At 43.0% G+C, this 14,760-nt stretch overlaps 1 protein-coding gene across 7 annotated transcripts in view; it reads left to right on the forward strand.

Annotated features, from left to right (window-relative positions):
- LOC114844028 (disks large-associated protein 1-like) overlaps positions 1-14,760 on the forward strand; it is a 64,970-nt gene that overhangs the window by 42,807 nt on the left and 7,403 nt on the right. For all 7 annotated transcript variants that reach the window (XM_029131036.3, XM_029131031.3, XM_029131028.3 and 4 more), the window contains 5 exons: positions 2,906-3,188; positions 10,031-10,155; positions 12,604-12,729; positions 12,910-13,068; positions 13,195-13,277. In XM_029131036.3, coding sequence (XP_028986869.1) covers positions 2,906-3,188; positions 10,031-10,155; positions 12,604-12,729; positions 12,910-13,068; positions 13,195-13,277 — 776 coding nt within the window. The remainder of the gene's footprint in view (positions 1-2,905; positions 3,189-10,030; positions 10,156-12,603; positions 12,730-12,909; positions 13,069-13,194; positions 13,278-14,760) is intronic.

The following is a 14,760-nucleotide window of genomic DNA, read 5'->3' on the forward strand; positions in this document are numbered from 1 at the left end:
CTCACATAGTACGTTGGTATTGCACAGCTGGAAGTTGGATGGGAACACAGTGGACTTACTTCTCTGTGGGCTGCATGGAATGCCGTCTGAGGTGAGACCACCATTCAGCTGGCAAAGCCCTATTGGATGAAAGGCTGATGAGCAGATCGATGAGCTAGACTGAGCTTTTGATACACTTACACACCTCAGAGCTGGCATAACAGAGCCTGGGTACCTCCTCAGAAGAAGCAGAGAAGAGGCTGGAAAGATGGCCAATTTCCGTCGCTCTCGTCCTGTAGTTAGGGGGAGCTGGAGGCAAAACAGGAGATGAAGCAGTGCATATCTGTTAACTTGTAGCAGGCCGCAAACCAGGCTATCATGACTCTGGGTCCATCTTTGGCTGGTTCAATTTGCCACAATTTACCACACAAGATCCTGGATTGCATTGATGAGTGTTGTTTGGACCTAGTTAGAGTAGGCAAGCTGGATTTTTTTTATATCATCTATCCATCCATTTTTAACCAACCATAGGTGAAGGTAGGAACATAGATTGACCAGCTCCCTCTTCACCACGACGGACCGATACACTGACCGCATTACTGCAGCCACCGCACTGATCCATCTGTCAATCTTACGCTCATTCCTTCCCTCACTCGTGAACAAGACCGCAAGATACTTGAACTCCTCCACTTGGGGCAGGAACTCTCCTCCAACCTGGAGAGAGCAAACCACCTTTTTCCGGTTGAGAACCATGGCCTCAGATTTGGAGGAACTGATTCTCATCCTAGCCGCTTTACACTCAGCTGCAAACCGCACCAGTGCACGCTGGAGGTCCTGGCCCGATGAAGCCAACAGGACAACATCATCTGCAAAAAAGCAGAGATGCTATCCTGTGGTCCCCAAACCAGACCCCCTCCAGCCCCTGGCTGCGCCTAGAAATTCTGTCCATAAAAATAATAAACAGAACCGATGACAAAGGGTAGCCCTGCCGAAGTCCAACGTGCACCGGGAACAGGTCTGTCTTACTGCCGGGGAATGCGAACCAAGCTCCTGCTCCGGTTATACAGAGACCGAAAAGCCCTTAACAAAGAGCCTTGGACTCCATACTCCAGGAGCACCCCCCACAGGATGCCACGAGGGACGCGGTCGAAAGCCTTTTCCAACTCCACAAAACAGATGTAGACTGGTTGGGCTCCCACAAACCCTCAGTCACACTGCTGAGGGTATAAACCTGGTCCAGCGTTTCACGTCCAGGTCGAAAACCATATTATTCCTCCTGTATCTGAAGTTCGACTATCGGCTAAATTCTCCTCTCCAATACCCTAGCATAGGCTTTCCCAAGGAGGCTGAGAAATGTGATCCCCCTATAGTTGAAACACACTCTCCTGTCCTCCTTTTTGTTAAGAGGGACAACCACCCTGGTTGTCCAGTCTAGAGGAACTGTCCCACTCGTCCACGCGATGTTGCAGTGGCGTGTCACCCAAGACAGCCCCACAACATCCAGGAGACTTGAGGTACTCAGGACGGATCTCATCCACGCCCACTGCTCTGCCACAGAGGAGCTTACTAATTACCTCGGTGACCTCAGCCTGGGTGATGGGCAAGTCCACCTCAGTCTGACAGAGGGTTCAGCGGGACATTCCCAACTGACCCTCACAATATGTTTGGGCCTGCCAAGTCGTTCCAGCCTCCTTCCCTGCCAGCGGATCCTACTCACCACCAGGTGGTGATGAGTTGACAGCTCAGCCCCTCTCTTCACCCGAGTGTCCAAAACATATGGCCGAAGGTCAGGTGAAATGACTACACAGTCTATCATCGACCTCCGGCCTAGGGTGTCCTGGTGCCATGTGCACCGACACACCAACACACTAAGCTGGGGAGCTATGAGCAAGCTTACACCGCATCGCAACTCCCGCCTTCAACTGCTGCACAATCTGCTATTCACCGCACCCCTATGGCTCCTTCTGCGGATGGTGGGTCCACTTGAGGACAGTCCCGGCCCCGAGGTTGTGCCAGGCCGGGTGCCGTGAGAATAGGCCTGGCCACTAGGCGCTCGCATGAAAGCCCCAATCCCGGGCCTGGCTCCAGTGTAGGGCCCCGGCTGCGCCATACTGGGCGACGTCTTGGTCCTTGCTGGTTTTCTTTTCATAAGGGGTTTGTGAACCACTCTTTCATTCTGACCCGCCTTGGTAAACCCTACCAGGGGCATTTAGCCCCAACAACATAGCTCCTGGGGTCATTCAGGCACACAAACTCTTCCACCACGATAAGGCGGCGGTTCAAGAAGGTGATTTTTTTCCGAATCCGAATACGCTCTGTATCATACAGACCTAAACTAAAAACTCTCAATGGGCAACTAAATCCTAATCAAAGAACAAAAAAACACAAGATAACTACAAACCTTAGAGAAAAAACAGAGGACATCAAAAGGAAAGAAAATTCCACTTCTTCAAAAAAGACTCCTCTCTTTAACTCTGTAATGTAACTTTGGCGTAGCTTCCAAGCTTACAACCAGGTACACACCAACAAAGGATGAAACAAAAGGCAGGACTTAAATACAACTAATTAGCCCAGGCGGAGGAAAACAACAGTGCCACAAGCGGCGCAAAGGCTGAGTGTCACATTTTTAGTATGTGAGACTTTCTCTGGTCTCATTTGCTCTGTTATAATGAAAAGTGACCACCTTACTGTCTAGCTTCAAGAAATTAGGAAAAATAGAAAAATGTTTAATGCATAAATAATTAAAATATATAGTTTATACTGTAGCATTATAATACTATAAACTGTAGTATGCTGGAGTAGTATTATATAATATAGTAAAACTATAGTACTGTGTTTAGCCACACATACTGTATGTCACATATTTCAGATTCACATCTTTACAGTATGATGTTTTCCCTGCTTGTGTCCTCCTGTCATGATCCAGATGAGTGAGGTGGAGGTGAACGGGCAGATTGAGCAGGTCTGTGAGCAGGTCTACAGTGAGATGCAGGCTCAGGCAATGGAGGCTGCCATGGACAGCATGGACACTATGGACACGTTGCCGATGCCAGGATGCTTCCGAATGCGCAGCCACAGCTACGTCAGGGCGATTGACCAGGGCTGTGCTGGGGAGGAGGAGGGAGAAGGAGGACGGCCACTGCTGCTGCTGCCATCCTCCCCGCCACGCACATCTGCCACAACTGTCAGGACCATCCAGAGCAGCACAGGTAGGACAACGCAAGGCAGAAATGTATATTTTTAAGTGCTATTTGGATGTCACTGACTAACCTTGTATGCATTATTCAAATGCTTCTCATGCCTACTGTAAGTAAGTAAATGTTACTTTCAGTAGAAAAAAAGTTGAATCTGATTACTACAACTTGACCTGATGTTCTGGTCAGGGGCACCGGTGGCAATAATGGGCCCTATGAAAAAATATGCGGTCAGGGCCAACAGTTTATTGACAGTACTGACCACTATCTTCTGCATTGGCTTATTGGCACAGTTGGTTAGAGTGCAATGCCAGTGATACTAAAGTTGTGAGTCTGAATCTAACTGTGTGATAAATTATTACTTGTTTTGACGGTAACATATCAGTATTCAGTCAAAATTACATTCATTCCATTTTTAATAGGGAAAAACGTACATTATTGAATTAAAGTGTGACGCCTTTTAGGTAAGGAGTGTCAGATCTCCGGAGGTGACGGACCCACATGCACAGCACAGACAATCGTGGGTGATGGTATAAAAGGGGTTTATTAAGCAAGGACAGGGTCAGGTTCAGGCAAGGTCATTTACAGGTAAGCACTGGATTAAGGTACAGAGGACCAGGCAGTTTCAGGTCCGTGGACAGGCAGGGTTCGTTAACGTGCAGGCTCAGATAGCGTTACAGTTCAGGGTGAGACAATCTCATGGTCAAAATAACAGGCAGAATCGTTACCAGGTAAGCTCGGTTGACACGGTAGACAAGGAAGACAAGGAGTAGGCAGGAATCGTTCAGGGTGGTCAAAACAAGGTTCAGGATCACAAAGCTAGGCAGGAACAAAGACGCTGGAAAGTAGTTAAAGCACGCAACTATCTGGCAACTGACTGGTGTGTGAGGTGGGAACTAAATACTGAGGCTGAAGGCTGATTATTGTCAGGTGTGTGTGATGAGGACCGGTGGTGACATGAAAAAACAGCTGTGGTGTGAGTGTGGCAGGAAGTCCTTCAAAGTAAAACCGGAAGCAGACCAAAACTGTGACAAGGAGGAAAAGTGTTAAAAGATAGATTCTGTAAACCTGTCAGAGTTTTGGATCTTTGAAAGTAGTTCGAGTGAGCACTCTTTCTGTTCTCGACAAATAGCGCACCTTGAACGTATTTTCCCGTTTGTGAGCTAGCTTAGGCACTGAGAAGGAGAAACAGTAGAAGCTCATGTTTTACAATTTGTAATATAATGCAGGAAATGAACGCCTTGTATGGACATTTTTCATTCTGTTCGCTGGCTATCTAGCAGCACATAGTGCATGCGCTGCAAGAACAGTACGTAGAGGTTCGACAATATTGTACCTTAACGCTAATATTAAACGGCAAGGAAGCTCTATGAATAAACAAACCTTTCTTTAATAAAAAAGAAAGTTATTGTGGACTCTTTCTGCTTTGTTAAACCTTTGGTTTTATTTATAATGACCAGATTTATGCTTCATTGACTGCAAAGACATTGCTGCTTTAACCGTTGACGATCTGACCATCTCACTCAGTAGCATCTATAGCAATATTTAACCTGGGTTTGATCGAACACTAGGGGTTCGATGAATCAGTCTCAGGTGTTTGGCGGAGAACAAGACAAAAGACACGCCAGTGATGCCAGAAATATGATAATTATCGTATTTATACAATAGTTTGGAGGTACGATCTACGATTTCGTAGAGCCAATCCCTGATAGTTTTGAGACTGCTGTTTGTCGATTTAATGTAATTTTGATAAATGCGCGCATCACCCGTTTTCACTCGTAGCTGGTTGGCTCCTCCCCTCTGTCAATCACATCAGCAGCTGCTGTTTGGTTCAATGAGCTTCTCGTGTTTGTTTGCACAGTTGCACCTTTCATCCTGCATCGCGACAGGAGCGAAAATAAGCAAACTTGAGTTCAAAGAGAAAGTAAAATAGTAATAGAAAAATACTATGGTGCTGCAGAGACTGAAGAAAAACAGTAAATTATTGTAGCGGTGTAGTCTGATGAAAATTAGATGATACATTCATTTTTGGAAGACATAAGGTAAAAAATTAAAAACATTTCAGTGTGGTAGTATTACAAAAGGTCATGTAATTTGTGAATTCATGCATTGTACTGGTTTTGTTCTTTGAATACAGTGATGTTAATGCATTTCCATTTTGCGAACCAGTAAAACAAATATCTATGTCTTGAAATGAAACTCTAATTTAATTTTTCCATAAAGAAGGGTAGAAGGGAAACTGGTGGGCTTCAGTACCTACAACAAGGTTAAGAACCACTGGTCTATAGGATCCAGGTGGACAGAGAGAACCATGAAGTGAATGGGAGGAGGGGTTGAAATTTAGTCTTGTTTGCAATTCTTTCATAGATACATTTTTGATATCCCATATATTACTGATAATAATGCTATTATTAATAAAGCTGGTCTCTGTGGGCTCCTCAAACTTTGTGGGCCATTAGAAACGTCCCAACTTCCCCTCCGCTAATGGTGCCAGAAGTACTGTAAGTACTGGCTGACAGTAGATGTTTTGATCTAGATCTTGATTAGTAGCTGAGTAGCCATACAGTAGTAGCCATGCAATTAGCTGATGCAGATAGGGCTAACCCAGAAGTGGTGTTGACACAAAGGTCAATAGGTGATGTAGTTCGTCATCTGTCCTCGCTCCTTTTGTGAAAAGAAAAAAAAACAGAAAATCTGTAGCAAAACGCTTTAGTCCACACCTGCAGGTCAAGAAGACAGAACTCTTCCAATCAAAAATGATAGACGTGATGATAGGGAACTATTCAGAGTCCACAAACCTCTACACAAACTGCAACAGTCTTCTAGGTGATATTAACTCCAGGACATAAACATATACATGCTTACAGGTTTCTGGTGGCGTCTGATTCAGCCATGAATCAGTCATGAATCCATCCACATCTCCGCCCGCCATGAAACCATGAAACAGTCACTGTCACACTTCTAAAAAACTCTTGTTTAGTACCACTGACGTAAAATCCACTCACACTGATAACAGTTAACGGCGTCCGACATCTCAACCACCATTTCTAACAGGGCTTCACACTGTAAGTGAACAGAGTGTAAGCTGAGCACCATCTACTGCTCATGATGATGTAACACATGCTGTCTTGGAGGAGTGGCCGATGAAAGTAGTACTGACGCATTCAGCCGATTCACTGTTGTCTGCCAGGCTTTTAACTTGGCATTAATTACAGTATAGTGACTGTATTTACCTCTTCACATATTATTTGTGTCACCTCTTTGTATGTTTACAAAATAAGCTGCTGCTCTGTGAGTTTAGGCTATGTTTATTCAATAATTCTGTGAATGATACATGTGGTCTGTTAAACAACACTATAAACTTATCCTATTGTAGCTATGTAGTATGAACACCTGTGCAGTATAGGGGGAAGTTTGTATCCCCAACATATTGCCTGATGCTATCATTGTACAGGGTGTACCTAATAAAGTAGCTGGTGAGTGTAGATTTAAAATATAGTCATTGTAGGATTCATTCATTATTCTTTCCTCTCTATCAAACCTGTATGTTTTTGAAGCACCTATCCTCCATCGTGCTGCTAGAACATGCATACACAACATACAACCTAGAACACCTAGAACATCTAGAGGCCTTAAACAACTGAAAACAACAAAAGTTACAAACAAGATAAACGAGTGTCAGCCAGATGGTTTATAGCCTTCCTGAGCCTGTGACGCGGACTTAGCAATAGTACATGCTTAGAAATTGTTGCTGTTTGTTTGAGTGTATCAAATGATGTAGCTCAAGCATTAAGTGCATTGTAGATTTAATGGGGACAAAATCAAGAGAAGCTGACTAAGGAGAAATATGGCCTCTTTGATAAAGTCAGTTAGAAGAAGCATTAAGGCCCAACAAGAGGGACATTCTGTTAGTAAGGAGAAAATGTGAAGAGGGTTCTTACTGTAATGCCCTGATAAGCTTTGTTGTCAGTCAAAGGAACCAGACATTCCGGTTTCAAGCGAGGACCCAGAGAACCATTATTTTTCTGCAGATGCATCAAAAACTAAGCGATGAGATGCCCTGACCCTGTCTAACACAACCTGAACATTCTGCTGAGTCGCAGCTCAGTCAGCTCAAATGTGAGCATAGGGACAGGAGATGGAGGAGTGCTTTAACTAACACAGGGAACATGGAGACAACTGTACTTCTGCAACGGTAAATTTTAATGATGCCGTTTGCTACAAGATTGGTTCTTACTATGATGATAAGTGTTTAGCACTGATCCACTTTTAAAGGCAGCACTGGAATGGAGAAAGTGAAAGACCAATGCAGGCAGTGGTGACTGACTGTGAGACACACACAGCCAGCCACACAGCTAGTTCCCTTTAGCATTTATATATATATATACAGTATATATATATATATATATACTTTTTTTTTAATTACCACACCAGACAAGACCCAAGAAGATGTAGATTGTGCTAAGAGGCCCCTGACACGGTCCAGCACATAACCGCAGGGTGTAAGATGCTGGCAGGAAAAGCATACATGGAACGCCATTACCAAGTGGCTGGCATAATATACAGGAACATCTGCGCAGAGTATGGACTGGAGACCCCAAGGTCAAAGTGGGAAACACCTCCCAAGGTGGTAGAGAACGAGCGAGCCAAGATCCTGTGGGACTTCCAGATACAGATAGTAATAATATTAAAATAGCCACGATGGTGGTAAACGTAATAACCAAACATACTGTACAAAGAAGCCTAATAAGATAAAACAGCAACACTGGTTCATCTTGTCACGTTGGTCAGTTCATTGTTTGTCTCAAGCTTTTGTACGACATATGCCTTGGTGGTTCATTCTACTCCTTTGTCCTGTTCCTTCTTTCTGCATGTGCAGTAAATTTTGGTTTTTACATTTTGTTTTTGAAAAGCTGCAGTAAGATCAAGTAATACTCATAACATGACATTAATACTTATCAAGTGCAAGATGAAGATCATTCCTCTTCAGTAGGGGCTTAAGCCTTAACATCCATCTGAAGAGAATAGTTTACACTATTAGGAACTACATCACCTAAAAGGTTTTAAATTATGAAAATAATAATTGTAAATTATTCACATAAATAAATGATTTTGAAAACCAGTTATTGCTGTTGGTTATGTTTGGAAAATATGCCTTCCCTGCTTCTTAGCAGCATTAATGTATGTAGCAGTGATATTGTGTTTACTGAGGAAGGCCTTTATCCATATCTGTGCAGTGAGACCTCAGGTCTAATGTTGGTTCTTTGTTTCGAGTGGGTTGTGTATTAAAGTATGTTGTTTAAATCCAGTTCAGTAAATAAAAATTGAAAGTGTGATTGATTCAGACAACCTAAAATAATAATTGTACTATTGTACATGTAATGATGATGATGATGATGATGATCATGACAGAGATCCAAGTCTGCCTTCACTGCAATAAGAAGCCTGCTCACATTGTTCATGTCATGCTCAATCTCTGCCAGTCAGTCAGAGAAGGTTTTGTGTAGAGGAGGAATGCAGAAGTAAATCCATGAGTTTGCAACGTTTCAAAATTCATCATGGTAATCACCTCCAAGTGTAGTCAGTCAACAAAGACAAGGAAACCTGAGCTACTTGACAAATAAAGCAGGTACGTTTCCTGCTTAATTGACCATAGAAGCAGTGGAGCAGTGGAGGCTGGATGCCTCTCGACTAGAGCAGATGATCCGGCAGCTTGTGGAGGTGGAGAGCCAAATAGAAGGAGGCAGAAAGGGATAAACAGGAAATGAATGGTTCCGGAGCTACTTAGATGATCAGAAGAAAATGAAGGAAAAGCAGCGAAGAAAAGGACCAGATACCAGAAGGAGTCAGCTGACCAACCTAAATACACTGCACTGGGTTCCAAACTTAATAAAGTTAAAGTTAATATTGCTTATACTTAAGATGTTTTATGTTTAGTTTGAGTTCAGAAAATGCATCCTAAACCGAAAATAGGTAACTTGAAAACTGACAGTTCTAGAATTCTAATATTAGGCAAACCCTCAAGACGAGGTTGCCAATGGCAACCCAAGCTCCAGCACAGCAGCTACAGTATGTTCCCAGACAGGCTGAAGCAGGTGGGAGCGTCAACCTTTTGAAGCGGAAGTGTTGCTGAGTAGCGTCTTGCTCATGTGAAAACCCCGAGCAAGGCCTTGTTATGTCATATCACATGTTGAGCGACCCAAGTGTTTTAAGGCTTTATATAGATCCAAATCACTGCTCAATGCATATGTTCAGAGGAGGAGACAATACATAAGCAAAGTTGGAGAGAAAAGTTGAAGTTTTGATTTCACCATCACTGTTGATGAGAGCAAAAGTTGCAAGATGGTCTGACAGTGACTGAGGATGGATTGGCGCTTGTGTAGTCAAAGCCAAAGGTTAGACTAAATTTAACTTTGTAAGTCATCGCTGGGGAGCAGTCACCTACTGTACAGCACCCGGGGAGCTAGTGTCTTTTTTAAGACACCGACGAAGCGTGGATGTTCATATCCCAGGCTGATGCTGTTGAGCAATAAAGGAGGGCAGAACTGAAAATGATCTGATGAGGGGGAAGTGCAGAACACATCAGGCCATTATGATTTTTGTACCTCATTAATTGTTTACAGATCAGATGGAGAGGTGGATGGTACATGAAACTACTGTAGAGTCACAGCAGATTTGTCAGCACAAGGATAGAAAATTGTTTTGTTTTACTTTGTGAAAATAAGGACATGGTTAATTGTCAATTGTTGGAGGAAAAACGTTCTGTCCATACCATAACAGGAACATAGACCAGTGAAACCAGTAACATGTGTTTTTCATCTCATTTCTCTTCCTGACTCCTTTTGCATTCCTTGTAGTGTCATCTTGCATCACCACGTATAAGAAAACCCCTCCACCGGTTCCACCCCGAAACTCGACCTGCTCCACAGCGTCCAAGCCCTACATCTCCATCACAGCGCAGAGCAGCACGGAGTCTGCACAGGTACCACACACCAGCCCATGTACTGTAAAGTGACATCAATCAGTGGCAGGTACAGACATCAGAAAACCAGTTTATTAGAAAACTTCTCAAACTACTGCAGCACCTAGTTCTGGTCAAATTTGACATTTCTAAACATTACTTGTACAAGAGCTATTTAATTTATTAAACTTCCATGAATCTGTCCACAAATAGTATTTCAACACACAAAACAAATTTTTTTGCTTGCATTTTTTGTGTTATTCAACTTTTGTACACTTTTGGTGTTCCGGTCAAAAATTACAGATCATTGGCAGTTCTCACAGACAAGACAGTTCTCACAGACAGTTGCGAGATTGTTTCAAAACCATATTTAGGTTTCACATTACATTTTTTTCTGTAGCTTTGGTCTATAATCTTTTTTTTGTTGGCATTGCTCACTGTTCATAGAATGTTTGGCTGTGCTCACAGCTCTTGTATAAATATATGTTTGGTCATTTTGATGAGAAGAAAAGAGACTGGAAAACTGATGTACAGTAGTGGAAATTTCCTATAAAGAGGCAGATGTGTGATTTATTATAAAAATAAAGGAAAATAAAAATAATGGGGAAAGCAAATCAAAAGCATGGATGTTGATCGTGCACATCAACAATCCAAAAACCAGTTGGGGAGATCAGTGCACACACCACGAAGGGGTGATGCAAAGAGCCCACGATCCTCAAGTTGTTTCTGCCTTTTAACCCCTTTCTCTGGTGGAATGTCTCTCTGCAGCAATGGAATTGTTTGTGTCACCTTATCTCGCTGTGAGTGAGAATGCAAACATTCTCACTTCTGTATAATCGTGTCTTGTTATCCAAAGAAAGGAACACCAAGCTTCGAAGACCAGATGCATTCGCTTTAACAGCCTTGGGTCTGGTGGGGAGTCAGATAGGATGGAGCCAGAGTCCGGGTGTAAAAGACAAACATATATCATAAATTATTAGTCAGTCAAATGGAACATTAGATGCTTAGACTTGATGTATGACAGGGCACAAGAGATTAGTTGTTTGTGTGAAAATGTTCAGTTCAGTATTGCACCTAACCAGCACATAACGACTGTGTTGGATAAGAAATAGCACAAAGGCAAAATTTTTCCATCACACTAACAGTTAGAATGGATTAGAAGAGAAAATGTCAAAGAGATGAAGATGACACCGATTACAATCCAGACAATGAAATGAGTGCTGGGGAGGAATCCAGTAATGAATGAATGGTGATGGCCGTGCAAAAACGTCTGTAACACTTAAATCAAATAATGCAATCTTATCCTGGTGTTTATCCCCACCTGGCAAACAACTGCACAGGGATAATGCGTATGTGTGATAAACGCAATGAGCATATCTGTGAATCACAGACAACAACTTTCAACATGTGTATGAGAAAAAGACCATTGCTGTTAAGAAGATGTTTTATTAGCTTAAACCTTTTCTGTTATCACGTAAAATTACATCTAATAGCTTGAACATTGTGAAGTTCTTGCTTGTTCTTTTTTAATTTATTAACATAAAGATCTTTTCTTACTAAATAAATTTCAAGCTTAATTTCCTTTGTACACAAATAAATTAATTTTGGTTACATTTGACCAGGAATACACCAGGTGATACTTTTTGTGATTGTATAAAAGTATTAGATGGTTTCAAAGCAAATGGTAACTTTAGACTATAGTACCCTGTGACAAACAAATCATTTGATTTTTTCCTCATAATCAAAATATTCCAAATAGAATTACTGTAGTGATCATAATTCCATGAACTTGTATTGTTCACAAGAAATTAAGTTGATAAAACAATCGACAGTAACACAATAAATAGAGACAACAAAAATATTCTTACAGTTTTTAATTTTTTTTTTTTTTGAGTGTCAGTGGAACAGACATTTTTGAATGGTAAAACTAAATTATTTAATATGAAGCGAACATAACATGAGGGCTAGTTATCAGTTTTGGGCACCGTGAGTCAGTCAGAACTTCTCTGAGGAACACAATCATAGTGGAAGATACTGATCACTGCAACCAGCACCACTGCTATAAATACGCTGGTCTACTGCTCTGTAGGACGTGATACAGTATGACTCAGTCACACTCTGACGCATCTTCCATCAGTGTAACGCCAGCTTCTAGTCGGTGCAGGCTTGTAATAGTCGCCCACTGATTTTTCTTGTCATAAGGACTCAGTTGCTCTAATCTCTGGTTTATAATTCTTTCCTCTTTGTGCTGTAAACCATGTGCTCCATGTCTAGACTTGTCTCATTTACAGACACACAAACATGCTCTGTGCTGCCATCTTACATAAGTCCATCACCACATACATCCAGGGGGGATCACACAACTAAACTATAATATTCTATAATATTACTATCATACACCTCTTTTAACTAAGTTAGTCAAACCACCAAAGTAACTCTGATTTTTGTATTTGGTTTGAAACCAAACAGGATGCATACATGGAAGACGAGGGGCCCAGAGGTGACATGACGATCCAGTCAGGCCTCAGTAACTCCACAGAAAGCATCGACAGCATGAAGGCCTTGACAGCTGCCATAGAGGCTGCAAATGCGCAGGTTGGTGCTTCTGTGCATTTACAAAACTGCTGCCTCATTTTTGTATAATTAACAGTTGTTATTTGAATTAAATTGTAAAACTAAGGTGTTTTTTTAACAAGGTAAAAGATGATTGAATTAGAGATTCTTCATTCAGATGCTATTTTCATAATGCACATATTATTCTTGTTCTTGCTGTAGGTCCATGGACCAGCCAGCCAGCATGTCAACAACAGTACCATGACAGTGAGCACCACCACACCCTCAGTTCTGAGCAGGGGAACAGCTGTTGAAGGCCGCCGAGAAGAGTACAGGAAAGAAGCCCTCAGAAAGGGAAAGTGTCTCTCCATCGGCATCCAGGTACGTATGATACAGCAGCTGTGTGGAGGTGCATGTGGAGTGAGTGGGCTCCATGTCTGTTTGACAGCTTTTATGGTTTGATTGCATCAGTTATGGTCGTGCTTTAATTCTTCCCATCCTTTGTAGGTAGATGGACCAGAGGAGATTCTAGATCTGGAGGATCCATCTAAGTTCACATCTGTGGGGGTGCAGGTGGAGGATGACAGAGGGTGAGGCACACACTTTGTGTCTTATTTCTGCTCCTTATCCTTTTGTACTTTCTGCTGTCTGCCATCAGGGTGGCCTGTCAATTCTCAGGCCACATGATTTCAGCAGCCGTTTTTGTGAGCTTGCCCTCCGTACGGCTTGAAGGCAAAGCTCTTTTGCCAGCAGTAAGGTAGTTGGCTCACTATAGGGGCCGGAGGTATTGAGCAGGTGTGAATTTCACTGTTCAGTATGTCCTTCATGTTGGACTGTGAAGGGGTCCTGATCTTCTGGAGAACGGATCAAGGGGAAGCATTATAAATGGGAGAAAGGTTTTGTCTGAGACCTTCTCTGCTCAGGGCTGATTTGCATGTGTAAAGCTTCTCTGACTCCTTCTTCAAACCTTTTGAACATCAGTGATCTTTGACTTTTGAATGGAAATACACTGCTAAAACTGGACCTGATGTGTTGTTTCTTCTGCTGCTCCATCCTCTTGTCTGGACCAGTAACTGAACACAGCCTAGCTAAAAGCCCAATCTACCATCTCCCAATCTACAGGTAGAACCTCTAGAACCACCAGTAGACCAGTTCTGAGAGAGAAACATAAAGACCTGTGAGGTCTGTAGGACAAGATGGAGCTGATCATTAAGAGCTTTGAGATGCAGAGAAGTGGATGGAGGAGAAATGTGATCTCTGTTCCAGTCTGAGTCTGAGTCCAGTCAGACTGTGGCTGCAGCATTCTAAAGAGTCATTGGATAAACTGTGTGTAGGGAGTTACAGTTGTCCAGCCTGGATGGAGATAATGATGGAGTCATGGTTCAGCCTCACTCTGACAAAGGAGGCTCCTAACTCTAGCAATGTCCATGATACTTAGGTATATAGGTGCTTCTAGAGATTTAATATACAGTGTCAAAGATGACACCACACTTCTTTCTGCCTTCTGTGTTGCAAAGAAAATCATCCTCATGAATTGGAAAACTAAAAAAAAAAGCATTACTTAGTACTTGAACAGCTTGTTAGATTACATCACCTTAGATACATTGTCCGCTTGTTCAAATCAAAAACCAAAAGTCTGATTCTGATTGATGGAAGACTGATTGATTCCATTTCCAGGATGGATAAGGGTGTGCGTCTGTGTCTTTGTCCGTGTGACTGTGTATGCATGTGGTGCGGTTGGTTTGTTGGGGGTCTCGTTTTCCGTGGATCTGCTGCCTGGGTGGTTTCTTCTGTGGACCCTCTCCAATTGCCGGTCTCGTGTTGTGGGCCCGGTGTGGTGGATATGGTCAGGCCGATGGGGTAGGCCCCGCTCCGCTCGTGTAGGGGTGGTGGACTGGGGGTGTGCCCCACTCTGGGCACGGGGGCATCTCCTGGCGGGCTCCCTACAGACCGTGGGTCCTCGGGCTCCACTCTTTCAGGCCGACCCTCCCGTCGGGGGGAGTGTTTGCCCTTGGTTCTCATGGGGCCAACAGCATTGCTCCTCGGTGGCCCACTCTGACCTCGGGTGCTGTC

This window comes from Betta splendens, chromosome 17, assembly GCF_900634795.4.
Source record: "Betta splendens chromosome 17, fBetSpl5.4, whole genome shotgun sequence".
Classification (NCBI taxonomy): domain Eukaryota; kingdom Metazoa; phylum Chordata; class Actinopteri; order Anabantiformes; family Osphronemidae; genus Betta; species Betta splendens.